Genomic DNA, 15,692 nt, shown 5'->3' on the forward strand with positions numbered 1-15,692 from the left:
TCTTCCTCCTGTCACTGGCCACAAGCACAGCCCTGACCTGACAGCACTGAGATGTTCACTCGTGGTGTGCAGACCAGGGTAGGGAGCAGCATTACATTAAATAGCCATAGAACTTGGATAAGGAGCCCCCAAACTGTAAAAGAAGTAATATCACAGCAGTATTTTTAAACTGGCTGGTTCTGGGCTTGTCTTTGAACCTTGGCAAAATAGTAGGTTGACTAATATGGGACTTGGGCTAATAAAGAATTAATGGGGAAATTTAATTCCTGCCAATTCATGCATGCTTACAGAAGATGCATCCTGCTAAGCTAGCATTTTTGATGAAAATAAAGTTTGGTTCATTACAGTCGTAATGGAAGTATATTACACCTTTGTAAAGTGGTTCGTTTAGTATCGAGTGAGGGTTTGACAAAGCAGGGTAAATGATACAAAGCTTAACCTGGGAAGGTGCAGAAATTTCATTCTCTGAAATATTTGAAATGTCAGCATAAAAAGGAATGACTAGTGACTGTTCCCAGTGAGCTTCCACAGTGGCCAGCGCTGCTGTACGCTATTTCATACTTTTACCAGCAGCGTGGAAGGAAACAGTTTTATTTCTGGTGACAGGATGGAGGACTCTAGGTTGGGGAGCAGTGGCTCTGAAAAAGTGCTGAATGTCCTGGTTTGAACAATCAGTTTAATATGAATTTTCAGTTCCTACCAGGCTAGTACAATCTTTAGCTATGTAAATAAGATAGTTTATAAATTAAAAAATAATGTTATATTACATCTGTATCTGGCACTCATCCCTAGTGCTGTTACTTGGATGTTTGGCTAGCTCCTGTATCTGGTGTTCATGTTAGGGTTTCTTAAATTGGAGAATACTCAGAGAAGAACCAAGAGATGAAGAAATGACTAGAAATTATGCCATTAAAAAAAAAATGCCACAACCTCAATTAATTTAATTTAGCAGGTAGAAGAGGATCTCCAGTGTGGATGAAACTTTAATAACTGGCTTTTCAGTTTAGCAGGCCAAAAGTATTAATTTCCGTTTGCAGAAAATTATAAGCCAGGCAAATTCCGGTGTTTCAGGAGAAACACAGGGATGGTAATGATTTTTTGGTTCTTTTTTGCTGGCATTTTTTAATGTTGAGATGAGATACAAATGTAAAAGGTATGTCCTAGTTCATACAGAAGTTAATACAGGCTTTAATGGCTTTTTAAAGCAGGAGTGTGGACTAGAGAACCTCAATGACTTTTTCTGGCCTTAAATTGTTTTGTTAGAAGAGATGATAGAAATGACTGTGATAGAGCTTTGCAAGTGGGAAGGTTCCTGCTAGTTTATATTCACGATTAGTAATTATAATAAATATTTCATTACTCACTTCCTTGGCAGCGAATTTAAGTTGCAGAGACTAGTATGAACTAATACGACTCCCAACAGCCATAGTAAGACCATTTGGGTTTCTAGTATGACTGGGATCTGCTCAGTCTCGTGGCCAGGTCCTAATGTCTTCTCTTGCTTAGCACTGTTCTCAGTGAAGTCAACAGAAAATATTCTAGATACAAAAGATTTGGCTTAGAATATTTTTGTGTGCATCCTGCTAGTTTCAGTAACCACAGAGTAAGCACTTGTTATTTATCTGCAATTCTGCTTAAGTTTTTGATTATGCGATACTGATATTCTTAAGTAATTTCTTTTAAATAGCTGTTTGAGATACCTCTAAAATAAAAATAACATAGATGCTCTCATTATTTTCATCTTCTATGACTACATAACTACAGGTTGGCATGTGACTTTTTAAAGGGGGAAAAACTGTAATTCTCTTATCCAGACTTACCAAGATCTAGTGCTAGTGGAGCACTAGCAAATTCCGTGTGGTTTCTGAAGAACCAGCATGACAATCCGATATGTATTATTAGAAATCCTCACTCTTTGGGATCTGACATGCTTCCTTTTAATGATATTTGTGCAACTGTTAAGGGAAGTCTTATGTAAAGCTATCAGAAAAGGAAATCATGTTATCTTTATTGTGTTTTTCTTTCAGTTGTTTGCTTCTAATGTGGAAGGAAAGAGTTCTCCGAGTGAAATTTTGGTCTGTACAACAAGCCCAGACAGGCCAGGACCTCCAACCAGACCCACTATTAAAGGGCCAATAACATCTCATGGCTTTAGTGTTAAATGGGGTAAGCCAATCCAATTTATCACACTACAGCTTTTGCAGGTCATAGTATACATTACTGAATTCAAAGAAGATTGTGTAGACGCATATTATAACTCAGATTTTTCATGCAGCTTCTCAGTTCGGAGTTGAATGTGTTTGGAGAGCTTCACAGCTGTAGTTGTTTGACTACTTGAGAGATGTGTAAAAGCACTTGTTTGCAGAGTCAAAAACGTTGTTTGCTTTTATTAATTAATTTGTACTTTCACTTGAGTGCCATGTTCAGGCTTTTCACCTTCCATTTCATGTCCTGTTTCACATGCACGCTACTTATCATTCCATCTGCTTCCTGTATCAGTGATGCAAACCTCCATGCTTAGCACAAATATCTGTATCTTTTTCAATGCTTTTACTAGCATTTTCTTTTCATCTTTCTGAGATGTTATCCAGCCACCTTATTTTGACTCATTCTAAAAAATAACCTGCGCTGCCAACTTCTGCTGTAACAATTCCCTGCTGTAGTCAGTGTGGTGGAGTTAGTTTGTGAGGGAGAAGGAGCAGAATCAGAAACAGCTTTTGTAAACTTTATCTTATATTTTATTCCTAATATGAGGTACTGATGAGTTTCCTTGTTTTTCAGATCCTCCACAGGATAATGGTGGTTCAGAAATTCTAAAATACCTATTAGAGATTTCTCACGGAAATTCAGAAGGTAGGTTTGACATGGTTTTATCCACTTCAACTCATAATGACTGCTATAAGGGAGTAATGACCTTTCTGACTATTATCATTTCTTACGTTATTTTTACATTATTATTTTTGAGAAATGATTGTATCAAATATCTTAGGTGGTATTTTCAGCTATGTAGTTTGGCATCTTCCCAGTACTCTATGAATTTCACCAAATATGAAATAGAAAACTAAAATTTTGTTGAAACATTGATGGAAGGAAAGAAAAAAAACCTTCACATCCTAAGTCATAATAGCAAAAATTAGAGTTCCCTGGACACAACTTAACCAGAAAGCTGAACCTCATACTGCTTAGTAAGTTAAACACTACAAATTATAATGTATTATTGTCACTAATATACTAGTGCTACAGATTTGAGTAAAACACAGGTATGCACTTGCAGCCTTAAAATTTCCAGGGTTCCTGGGAGAGTTTGCATTGGGGAAGGGAGGGGGGAGGTAAGTATTTATTTTTTTATTCTCCTTTAAGACAGGTGGAAATTTGGACCGTAGGACTGAAATTACTGTATGATTTTGTGTGTGTGTGTGTATATATATATATGTATATTTATACACAGAAACATATTTTATATGTGTATGTCTTTAAGCAGGAATATTAGTAATATAAACACTAATGATTTTCCTGAAATAATTTGTGGGAAACCTCATTAAAAATTTTCTTTCCTCCTAGACAGTAGTAGTCATATGCTGTTGTATTTTACTTGTCTAAATGTGGATATACCTCTTTTTCTAGCAAATCAATGGGAAGTGGCATATAGCGGATCAGCTACAGAATATACCTGTACTCACTTGAAACCAGGCACTTTGTATAAACTCCGGGCATGCTGTATCAGCACAGGTGGACACAGTCAGGTAGGTATTATTTAACAGTAATAACTCTTGGTTTTTTGTATTTTTCAGAGATTTATCTGTTAGATTTGCTAAATCATTTCTGCTTTTAAAAGTAGGTGAAGATTTTTCCTCAAATTTAGTCTTTGAATGCAGTAAAGCCACAGTAGTTTCAGTTAATCATGTCTTGCAAGTTACTGTATTTTGGAAGACTTCTTTACTTCTGTGTTTGTTTTTTTTTGTTTGCTTTTTCTGGGCAAATTGCAATTTAGTGAGGCTTAGTTTCCTCAAAAGCAATCTGTAGATATTTAGATTTAGGGTAGAAAAGACCATAATGTTTATCTGATCTGACTGCTTGCTTGAGAAAGGCTGTAGAACCTCATCTACTGTATGCCTGTACTGACCTAATTTGGTGATACCGGAAGATGTAGTATGCGTAGCTTGTTGTAATAGTTAATCACCTTTTATGTGGTTGAATTCTTCTTAACATTTTTTAGTTCTATTTTCCAGGCACTGATTCTTGGCATTCTTTTTTTTGAGTTAAAAGCATTTTAGTACCTACATTTTTATTCCTCTGGATATGGCTTTTTATGATAAATTGATGAGTTCTTCAGTGCTTGGTATTACTTAACAAGCAATGAAAATTAAAATATAGAGCCACACACAATTGTCCAACAAATTTTCCTCAGCTGAAATTTTCAGTTGTGCTAATGAAATAACTCTGTTAATTGTATTTGTAAATAATATGTTTGAGAGTATCTCTTATCCTTCATTGTTTATGTAAATTTCTAATGTGCCAGTATAGTATTTTAGAAATGGCAGTGGTAGGAAGTAATTTTTTGTATCACTTTCTAATTCATGCCTTACCTTGTAGGCATGTAGCTAATCTTCCTGGAGCGCTAACTTCAGCCGCTGTTTTTTTCCAGTGTTCTGAAAGTTTACCTGTCCGTACGCTAAGTGTTGCACCAGGTCCCTGCCGGCCACCAAGGATTTTAGGGAAGCCGAAGCACAAAGAAGTTCAGCTACAATGGGGTAAGCGACTGAAGCATGTCCCTAGGCAATAGCTTTGTTTTAGATTGTTAGTTGCTAAACCTTCATTAGCTTTTATTTCTACTGCTGGATTTTATGAGAAATTGCAGCGTGTTATGCCAGCTTGGAAGTATAATCCCAACTCCAGTAAAGTCTGTGCAAGTCAGAAATAAAACTCTTCATCAGCTTCTCTGGCTCTGTATTGAGCTCTCTGAACTCAGTTGTCCTTCAGTTGCCCTTTGGGCCTGGAACTGTGCTCCCACTGTTGTTAATTAGGACCTATCTCTGTCAAGACTATAAAATAGACACTATACTAAAATATCTATCCTTTTATCTCAAAAACACTGTGTGATTCAAGATTCTTTTTATTCCTTTGCAGTACTGACTTAGAAGCATTTTACTACTTCCAATTTAAGACTACTTTCAGAAATTTGAGTCAGAGCATGCTGAAACAATCTTGAGTGGTATTTAAACCCTGATCCATGAAATAACACCAAAAAAATCCCTGGAAGCTTGTAATTTTGAAAAGTACATGGACAGTAGACATGACACTTAACCATCAAAATGCACGTTTTTCCAAATACAGGGTACATGGCAGTATGCAACAGATTCTTCGATCACTATGATAAACTTGCAGCATCCAAGGTTCTTTGTGGCATCATCTGTTAAATTAATTATTGAAAGTATCTGTCTAGAGCAGCGCTATTTCTAACTGACAAATATATCTGCTTCCAGTGTAAAAATTCAGTTGTGTTGTGCATTCAATATTTCATATTGTTTCCTAGAAGATCGTATCTTTGGGTGCATCACTGTTTTTCAGAACTCCACGTGGGGTTGGTTCTGTGGTACTGGCTTAAGATCTAATATAAAAATATTACCAGAAACATTGTTTTCATGGTGAGCAAAGTGTCCACAAAGAACCAGGTATGGGCACAAAAAAATTTCAGTTTCCCAGAAAGCTATTATTCCAACTGAAGTTCAGGACTTACATCATTGTGTAGAGATTTGGATCCTCATAAATGCTTTGTGGTATTTTATTGCGGAGTGACTAATAAATTTTGAGGATGGCAGTTGCTGGTATCTTTATTAGGTGTTATTGGTGCCTTAACAGAAAGCTCACGTTTAAGCAGTAGTTTTGGAGGGTACATGACCTGTATTAACCTGTGTCCAATCGAAGCCAGCAGCCAAGATTAGATCAGACAGCCACCATGTGCCTCATAATTTCTCTCTGATCCAGAAAGAATATATTGAGCACCAGTCCCATTCTTTGAGCGGTTCTCAGTATGCTTTCTCTCTTTTGCCTTACTGACCAACATGTACCCCAAGTTTTGGGGAGGGGTTGCACACAACACCACCTTTCATATAGGAAGACGCTGTTCATCAGCAGAGGAGGAGCAGCTGCTGTGTCCTACTCAAGTAATTAGGGATTTTTGGTATCCAGTAGTGCTTCTCACTCATTCAGAGGGAGATCATTGCCTTGGGGATCTCCCAAGCCATGGGTCTGACCATGTGAATACTTAGGTTAAAATTTTACTCATTTGCTTTAAAAATCTCAATCGTATGCATGGCTGATATATTGTGGGTAAGACACCTATCAAAGGGGAAAGTAACTGCTGATAGCATATGTACCTGTGATATGTGAAGAATCAGTCTTCCCTGCATATGTCCTTATGTTGTTAATGAATCATATCACTTCTTTCTAGATGCCCCTCCGTCAGAAAGTGGCTGTCCCGTCTCCGAGTACAGCGTAGAAATGACAGAACCCGAGGAAGTCATTTCTGAAGTGTATCATGGTCCTGATCTGGAGTGCACAGTCAGCAACCTCCTTCCTGGCACGACGTACCGGTTCAGAGTGAGGGCTCTGAACGATGGCGGGGTATGTTCGGTGTGCTGTGCACCGCCAGAGCAGGTGTGCTCGAGTGTGGTTTGCCTTTCTCGCACTGGAGGTTGTGGCGTGCCTGAGACGTGATACTTGAATGTGATAGTGCTGATGAACAGAAAGATGAAGGTGGGGGTAGACAAACAGAGAAATTCTTAAAGGAAATAGAGAAAAAAGAAATAGAGAGAAATTCTTAAAGAAACTTTAGAGGAAGATGTGCAATTTTGAGTCCAATTTTTTTTTTTTTAAGTGGCTTGGCTGGCCAAAATCACCTGGACCAAAATATGCTGAATCTCTACTGATAGTCGTATCTGCTTACCAGGAGAGATCTCTATTCCTCTTTCATTACATCCCTCCAGTTTTTAAAAATCTTTATTGTATAAAAGCAAACACTGAAATTTCAGTAAGATATTGATATATTTCGAGGAATGTTTGCATTGTTAATGAATATTTTTGTTTTAATTTGAAAAAATGTACACTTTCAAATAGAAAGGTTTTTGTTCTTATGATTTCCTTGAAAGATGTGCCTTCCCACATTCATCAGAAATTCTGATCTGATGACTACTGAAATCTACTGAAAAATGCCTGTTGATTCAGTGAGGTCTGGGTTGGTCCTGCTTGCCTTTGTGAGAGCGTCATTCTGAGGGTTTGGGGTTTTTTTTGTTTGTTTGTTTTTTATAAAGGCGGTTCCAGCAACAGCAAGTGGCATATTGATGGGTTTGTTCCTAGGAAGTCTTCATGATGAACATAACATAAAACTTTTAAGTAATTCAACCACCAAGAGAAAATCTCTTAAAACTTCATTTAGGTGTTAGGAAAATATGCAGGACTCTTAAATTGTTCTGTCTTAAAGATTTCCATTTTTCTGTTTTTGTGAAAAATGAATTACATACACATACATGTAGAGGTTGGATTTGCTTGCCGGAATGGAAGTAATTGCCTACCTGGCAACTTTGCATATCTGGTATCTTGACTTGTTGAACACAGTTTCTTCCAAAGTTGCAAAGTATTTCTAGTCCACCTTCTTTGTCAGTTGACAAACTATTTTGGAGTGCACATTTTTTACTCCTCAGTAAATTGGAGGTGACTTACACTTTTGCTTGCGCTCACCACGGCACAGGAGCATGGACATGAGTGCTGGAGCAGCTGTTGTGCTGTCTGTTCACACCTTACCTCACACTTTGCAAAAACTTCTGTGTCCACAGTCTAATACTGAACTTCGATGACTGGCCTTGAGCATTGGAAGCCCAGTTTATCTTTGAGAGGGTTTTTTTTCATTAAGAAAGTTTCTATATGCTGTTCTTAAAGTCTTTAAGGAGCGAGAGATGTGTGTGTTTATGTATTAATGTATAGGTACTTTGTTCCCCCCTAGTATGGGCCATATTCTGAAGCCACAGAAATCACCACAGCAGCGGGACCACCCAGCCAGTGCAGAGCACCTTCCCTCTCCTTTCTGTCTGACACAAGTGTACTTGTAAGCTGGGAGGTAAGTCAGGTACCCTGAATGTTTAATTTCTAACTTGCTTATCCAACCCAATTTGGTCATTGCACACTTGAAAGCCAGCTCAAGAGCTATTAACTAGTTTAGAATTTTTTTTAGAAGAAAACCATATGCACAAACTCTTCTATTGTAGAAAATCATCTCCACTTTGCTCTTTAAAGAATTGTAAAGTTGATCATGAGTCATCCAGACCTGGGATACAGACACAAGACCACCTACGTCGGCACCAAACGGTAGACCGTTGGTCTGTTTAGAAGTACGCTCTCTGCAGGCTTTTAGTGTGTCAAAATGTTCTGGGCTGGAATTATGAAGCCAAATATTTGATTTTTGGATGAAGCTAGAGTCTCTGATATGAAATTAACTCTGCACAGATGCTTATGTTTCAGTTTTTCCTCAGAAATTGTTTGTCTCTTCCCCAAATATTTACTTTGATTTAAGTTTGTGTGTGTTCCCTTTCCATCCTCCAGGATTTTAGACTTAGGATTTTTTTTAAAATAAATCGTAGCTGAAACACTGAAGGGTTCATTGGTGTCATTAAAAGAAAGTGCCTTAAGTAATTAAGGCAGAAAAGAAAGGATGTTGTCATAAATAAAGCTCTGGTATGGAGCAATGTGCTGTGATTGTGCCAGAGACTTTCTGTGAAAACCTTGCAGCTGTGTCAGCTACAAAAGGTTGGCTCGTAACATGGGCAGCATTGAGAAAGAAGCTACCAATGTTAGTGAGATACTTGAATATATTGATTTGTGCTGCCAGCATATCTAGACACAAGCATAATCTGAGTTTAATTTTATAATGCAACAGGCACATTTTGTGCAGTTTTGGGGGAGTTTGTTAATATTTCTTGCAGCATTTTGTGAAGCTAAGCTAAGTCAAGTCGTGCTAAGCTTTTTAATGTTACCTTTAAAATGAGTGCAGGAACAGATATTTGCTGTCCCCAGCCATGAGTGAATGCTGCATTGATCCTGGCATGCTCTGTATTTATATGCAGGATACATTTGTTTATTCTAACTAAAAAAGTAGCTTTGGAAGGAATGATACGGTTTGCAATGGTTAGGTTTTCTTAAAGGGCCTGTTACTTACTTTTTAGCTGATCAGATTAAAAATGAAAAACAGCAGAGGACTGAGTTTTTGAGGACCGTTTGTTCTGGCTGCAAAATTATGAAGAGAGCACACCATGGTGCCTACCATGCAGCCTGCTATGCCTTTTTTGCACACTGGTTTAAAACTATGGCTTTTAGGTTATATTTCAGTTAAGGTGGTCGCACTTTTATTAGAGAAAGTTACAAATGGCGCAAGGGGTTCCTCTCATGTTTCCCAGTTTAGCAGTTCTGAATGTTCCTACTTAAATAGCTGGAAGCTCTGAGGCACCGCTAGCGAACGCTGGGTATTTTTTCAGGGTGGTCGTTATGATGTGTAATGATGCTCTATATCCTTTTATTGGAAATTAGACTCCCTACGGTGGAAGGTTGATGTGCTCCTCTGTTGAGCCCACCATTCGTCGTCCTTTTCCAAGTAACAAATAGCCATGCTGACAAATTTGCAGTTGCTCTACTGGATGACTGTTTATTTAATTTTCTCACAGTTATTACTTTGTTTTTTGGGGAGGGGCAGGATGTTGAGCCAGATAGATTTACATGCGTACTTACATTGCTTTCTGAGTCCCCAGTGGAGGGAAGGAGAAGAGAGCTTGTCGCATGCTGTAATCACAAAACATTTGTCCTTTGCTAGAGCACACGTTTTAAACTGCCCATAGAGCAGAGATTCCCCAGTCCACACAGTACAGCACTAAACAGTCCTGGTGAAGGTACAGGATACTTGGGTCTTTTGGAGAACCATGCCGTTATGCCTGCTCAAGCGCATCTCTAGCAAATTCAGGTGTAGATTCCATGTTCCTGTAGACTTCAGAATGAGAAAGGAATTGCTGGGGATATACGGATCCTGTAGGAATTGTTTTGTGGACATTAAGGTACACAGATCCCCGTTTCCATATTTCCATACTTTGACCATTGGCTTGATGGCTGACTTTCACTGGAAGCCTCCTTCAAGCTCCTCATTTGCTGAGGTTTTTCTTTTCCCGGTAACATGAGGAACTCCTTAAGGGTTTTGGAGGCGAGCTCTTCCAGTCGTGCCTTTGATCTCCAGACCAGGCTAGGCTGGACTAGATTGATGGGGTTTGTGTCTCCATGTTGTGCTTCTGCCAAGCCAGTGGAGAGACAATTTATTACCGAGTGTCCTGATGAAAAGCAAAGTAATGCTGTGTAACCGTCATACACATTCTCATTTCTGTGAATTTCTTTCAGGTAATTTTTGTGCAAAATTGGCCTGTTTCAGTAACCTATTATAGAACACTAATTCAGCGTGTGTCCATTTGCAGACGTAATTGTTCATTAATGTAATAATAAGGGACTTTATTCCTTATCCAGTGAAACACAGCGATCTGAAGTGTCCGTTTCTGAGTTGAACCACATAACTATTTGTGTTGCAGAGTCCCGAATGTTCTGGTGCTGACATTTCTGAATACAGATTAGAGTGGGGAGAAGATGAGGAATCTCTAGAACTCGTATATAATGGCACAGATACCTGTTTTGAAATAAGTGAGCTGTCAGCGGCAGCACAGTACTGCTGTAGGCTACAGGTATGGATTTTGTGAATTTTTGTCTGTGAATTTTTGCATGCGTTGCAATTTAAGATGTACACACAATTTTCTTCTGCTGTGTTTTTATTTTCATTATTAACCACTAGGAAATTAAGTGCTCTGCAAGTCACAAGCAGTGTACCTTTTTTTAAATAATGCTGACTGCTGTTATCTATATAAACAAACAATTCAAAGTTATAAACGAGATGGTTGATACAACTTTTAGCTCTCAAAAATTGCTTTCATATATCATGTGCTTTATCTTCAGTGAATACTGCTGTTAACAGCCAGTGATGCACTGTCCTCTGATATTAAAATAAAATTACAATGTTCTAGACTCTTTCCAGAAAAATTTTTTTTCTAGGAAGTATTACATGAACAGCAGCTACCTCCTACTTTTCACAGGATGTTGAAGATTCCTCTAACTTAAATAATACCTTCCAACATCTGTTTCATTTATCAAATAAAGCAAACCAGTTAGTAGGTTGCTATGTACCTAGCTGCAGCTGCCAGAAAGTGTAGTCCTCATCTTTACCATTTTGTCTCTTAGATTTGTAAAATGTTTGTTGTAAAATGTAAAATGTGTTTTTCTCCTTCATGTCCCCTGAAAAAAGTAGACAGGAAGTAATGGGGAGTAAATGGAAATGAAGTAAAAACATTTTTGCACAAGATACTCTTGTATTCTTTTCCACAAAATTTATTTGTATGCTAAGACAGAATACCACCAGTAAATCCAACCAAAAGTTCACGTACCCACCCAGCTGGCAACACGTGGACCACCCAGGGTCATTTCTTTGATCAGAGACAGCATGCTTTTGTCAAGTGTTGTCATCTTAAATTTTTTTAAACAGATCACTCAATTTTTTTTATAAAGTGGCTTTCTAGCAGTTGGCCAGAAGCCAAGGAGCTAGGACCTCACACTTGTAAGTGTGCTCAGTTGTATTTTCTGCCTTTGTCACAACTGGCAACCTTGTCCTGGCAATGCTGGGGGAAACTAGTTGAACGAGCATGTGTGAGTGGACTGAAGCGCGAGCCAGCAATTGCCTTCTGCTTCCGCGAGAAGGACAGCATTGAAAACGCCCTGGGCAGGGAGGAGACCACAGAGCCACTTCTGTGGTAAATGGTGGGGACCTGGAGGTGTTAATGTTAAAAATGGTAACAGCCAGCGGTATAGTATCTTTGATTTGAGAGGGGACAGATATTTGTGGTAGGTAATTTAAAAGAAGTTCCACCAAGCTACCCAGGTATTAACACATCAACTATAATTTCATGTGTAGGCCAAAGGTAAATGAAATACGTGATACCATGAAAATATTTTAATGAAGCCCATTAATGGTCCATGCAGTATCTTCTAGAGGGCTTCATCCTGTAAATCTGATCTTTGTGTTGTATACAGAGGCATTTGAGAATCCATGTTATAAGATACACTGTAACATTTAAACAATTGTAAGAAAAAAAATCAAAATATGAGTTGCGGACAAAGGAGAAAAGTTCACTACTTTCAGAAATCTTAGTTTTTGGGGGGGGTTTCTGTTTTTTAATGGAGAGGATGATATTCCTTATCTGTTAGCAGCTTTAACAAAGTCTTTCTTTTACTTTTTAAAAATAAAGATTCCCCTAACTTTTACTCTGACTTCTAATAAACACAACATTGTTATCTCAATCTACAGTAACTCAATAAAAAGAGAAAATCAAGGAATCAGGCATATATAACTGCAGGGAATACAATTTGTCTTCACTGTTGCTCAATTTTTTCCCTGTAATGAATGTTCCTGAACACAATTATGGCTCCTATAAAGGGAAATATTGTGCCATTTCGGGAGGGGGAATATCTAGGAAGCAAGGAAGAATGAAATTCCCATCAGTTATGATGATGAGGTTGTCCAATAAAACAGTTAAAAGCACCACTAAAAATGCATTGCTTGGAGCAACATACAGATTGCCAAACACTGGTTTAGAGGCAAGACAAATAATATCATTGGCAGACCACAAAACAAGGCTCACTTCTTAACAGCTCCAGAAGCGCTTCACTAAATAGAAGATGTCCCTGGAGCAGGGTTTGTTTTGAAGGGCTTTTTAAAGGGCTGACAAATCTAACTTTATTATCTCTTTCTTCAATTGAACAAACGCCTCCTGGAAAAACGAACCAAGGCTATCTGTTTGTGCTGTGCATGGCAGACAGAATTATTCACTGCAGCTAAGCGTGAGCCAGAAACCAAACGATTGTCTGACGGGTCCTTTCCTCACCATTCTAGTCCCACGGGAAAGATGGTAAACCCCAGTTTTCTGGGTCAGTCGTGTTCCACTGGGAGAACGTGGGCTCACTTTTCCAGCTGCCAAGGAGGCAAGTGTGGTGGACGATGCTGGGGAGGCTCCTTTTGGAGGCCTGTATCTTCTGCGTTTCTCTGGCGTAGTGCAGACTGTACCGTAATATCCGATCACAAGCTTTCTATGTACCGTGTTGGCCAACAGCATATGGGCTCTATCAGGATGAGCAGAGGTGTTAGATCAAGGGAAGCTATTCTTCCCTGTACTTTGCCACTCGTTAGTATCTGGAATACTGTGTCCGATTTCACTCCAGAGAAAGACTGGAACAGATTCAGACAAGATACAAAGAAGAAAAAGTTGCCACTGTGAGAGTAATTAATGATTGTAACACTGGCCCAAAGGGGTTGTGAGTTCTCCAACCTTGGAAGTTTTCAAGATGCAACTGGACAAAACCCTGAGCAACCTGGTTGGTACTCAGTGCTGACCCTGCTCGGCATAGCAGGCTGGAATATGGGATGTCCCAAGGTCCCTGCCAACCTGCATGATTCTATGGTTCTGCACACAAGCGTGTATCATAAGCATGAGAAGGTAATGTTGGGCATTTCCTGTGCCATTTCAGTGCAACATATACAGCATTTACAACATCCAGAGAAACAACCGATAAAAAACAGGTCTGTACAACTGTGCAGAGCTGAGCTTGGAAAGACATCAGGCTCTGTAATTAGTGAGTAGAAGCAGGCCAGATTTTGAAACTTGGGGATCTATGAATCTAGGTGAGAAGCTTGATAACCTGGTTGCTCTGCACTCTTGTGGAAAACATTGAGCTACGTGCTTTGGTAGCTTGCTAGTGATTTGTGACTTCAGGGGAAGTCTAAGTCATCGATTTAACACCATGCTGAGTTAATATTTTCTTTTATCAGAAAGTTTTGGTTGAAATTAGCTATTAATTATGTAAGTTAGGAACAAGTGTAGCTGTTAGCAAGCCACATGCCCTTTACATTTGGGGTACTCTGCTCGCATAAAGTATCTACTGTTGGACTCTGCAGAAGACTGCAGGAGACTGAGTTCTTGTATACAGGACAGCATGGCAACTTGGGTAGCCAGTTTGTTGGACAGCACGATGCCAGCTGTCACTGACAGCATGATGACTGTGACATTTTCTCTTACCAAACAAAGTTTGCTGCTGCTAAAAAGGTTACTGTTAAGTTTGATTAAACAGCTGTTAGGACAAAGATAAATATTCTCAAATTTGTCTGAGTGATGCTTCTGAATGACAAAGGAAAATATTAGTTGCTCAAATATAGAGGGCATGAATCATTCAAATGTTGCTTCTTCTCTAAAGAATCGACCGCAGAGTTCACTATTACAAGCTTGACTGACATGTAAAATAGAATATTTCTCCTCTAAAAATTCTGTTTTGACTCACAGGCTGTTAACCAGGCAGGAGCTGGACCCTACAGCGATCCAGTAACCTGCAAACTCCCTGCGTCTGTACCTGATGCAGTCTCTACCCTCTCCGTGCTGGAGGATGAGCCCGTGGATGCCTCTCAGATATCCCCCTCTGTGTGCCTTGTACTGAGCTGGGAGGAACCATGCAATAACGGCGCTGAGATCACTTCGTACAACATTGACCTTGGCGACATCAGCATCCCAGTGGGAAATGTTACAACTTACGTTATCGGTGATTTGCTGCCAGAAACCTCGTACCGGTTAGTGGAGGTTTTTTTTTTTTTGGCGTGGTGCAGAAACTCAGAATGAGATCGTACAGCTTAATTTTACATGGGAAATGATTATGGGCTATAGAGGGTATTTAAAAAAAAAAAAAAAAAAAAAAAAGTGAGCCATCAGTCTAGCATAGTTCCTCTATGGAAGGTTCAAATACAAGGTCTTTCTTCCCTTTTCACTCTCTCCCCTCTCCTTCCCTTATCTCTCTTCTTTTTTAATGTTGCTTTACTAAGGTAAGGCTACTCTGGTAGGTAAATTCATTCCCAAACTAGGATAACTAAGATTAGACTGCAGCATCACACTTTCTCAGGTGCTAATCGATAAAATTCCAAGGGTCTGTTTTATTAATATTAACTATATTGATGACTGTGTGTGGATAGCAATTTGCATGCTATGAACTTTTATTTGTGTGGTTTTGAATAGCTATATTTCTTATTTTTAGCATATGAAAAATTGAAGAAGGGAACATCTGAGTTTAAAACCAATTTCTTCATAATAGTCCAGATTCTAAATTTTACTTCTAAATGGCATTGCAAAATTTTTATTGCTACTTTACTGTTCAGACTTCTATATATATTTTTTCCCCTGCCTGCTAACTAAAACACAAATTAAATGATTGCAGGCAATGAACAGCAATACAGCAGAAGTCCTGTCAGGAGAAATTCTATTTTGAGTGCTATTCTAATAAATACTGAAATCTGATTGCACAGCTCTAAAATTAGCCATGGCACAGACCTACAGTAAAATTTTTCTTTTTTTCTTTGTATTCAAGGGTCACAATCCTACAAATCTTGTAAAATTTAAATAAGAAGTTCAGTTCTCAATTTTTATCATGTACCCTAAAAAGAGAACTTCCTGTAGCATGTAGAATACAAATATACCTGCTAAAAGTTATTTAAAGCGAGGGACATGCTTTCATTTTGTGTCCTTACAGTG

General features: G+C 38.7%; 1 protein-coding gene across 5 annotated transcripts in view; it reads left to right on the top strand.

The window, feature by feature from the left end:
• Positions 1 to 15,692, top strand: part of FNDC3B (fibronectin type III domain containing 3B) — a 224,137-nt gene that overhangs the window by 172,838 nt on the left and 35,607 nt on the right. For 4 of the 5 annotated variants that reach the window (XM_064516612.1, XM_064516614.1, XM_064516613.1 and 1 more), the window contains 8 exons: positions 2,028 to 2,166; positions 2,782 to 2,853; positions 3,625 to 3,743; positions 4,646 to 4,751; positions 6,452 to 6,657; positions 8,000 to 8,113; positions 10,614 to 10,763; positions 14,460 to 14,740. In XM_064516612.1, the coding sequence (XP_064372682.1) occupies positions 2,028 to 2,166; positions 2,782 to 2,853; positions 3,625 to 3,743; positions 4,646 to 4,751; positions 6,452 to 6,657; positions 8,000 to 8,113; positions 10,614 to 10,763; positions 14,460 to 14,740 (1,187 nt within the window). The remainder of the gene's footprint in view (positions 1 to 2,027; positions 2,167 to 2,781; positions 2,854 to 3,624; positions 3,744 to 4,645; positions 4,752 to 6,451; positions 6,658 to 7,999; positions 8,114 to 10,613; positions 10,764 to 14,459; positions 14,741 to 15,692) is intronic. The other variant, XM_064516615.1, reaches the window with a different exon arrangement.

This window comes from Dromaius novaehollandiae, chromosome 9 (genome assembly GCF_036370855.1).
Source record: "Dromaius novaehollandiae isolate bDroNov1 chromosome 9, bDroNov1.hap1, whole genome shotgun sequence".
In the NCBI taxonomy this organism is placed as follows: domain Eukaryota; kingdom Metazoa; phylum Chordata; class Aves; order Casuariiformes; family Dromaiidae; genus Dromaius; species Dromaius novaehollandiae.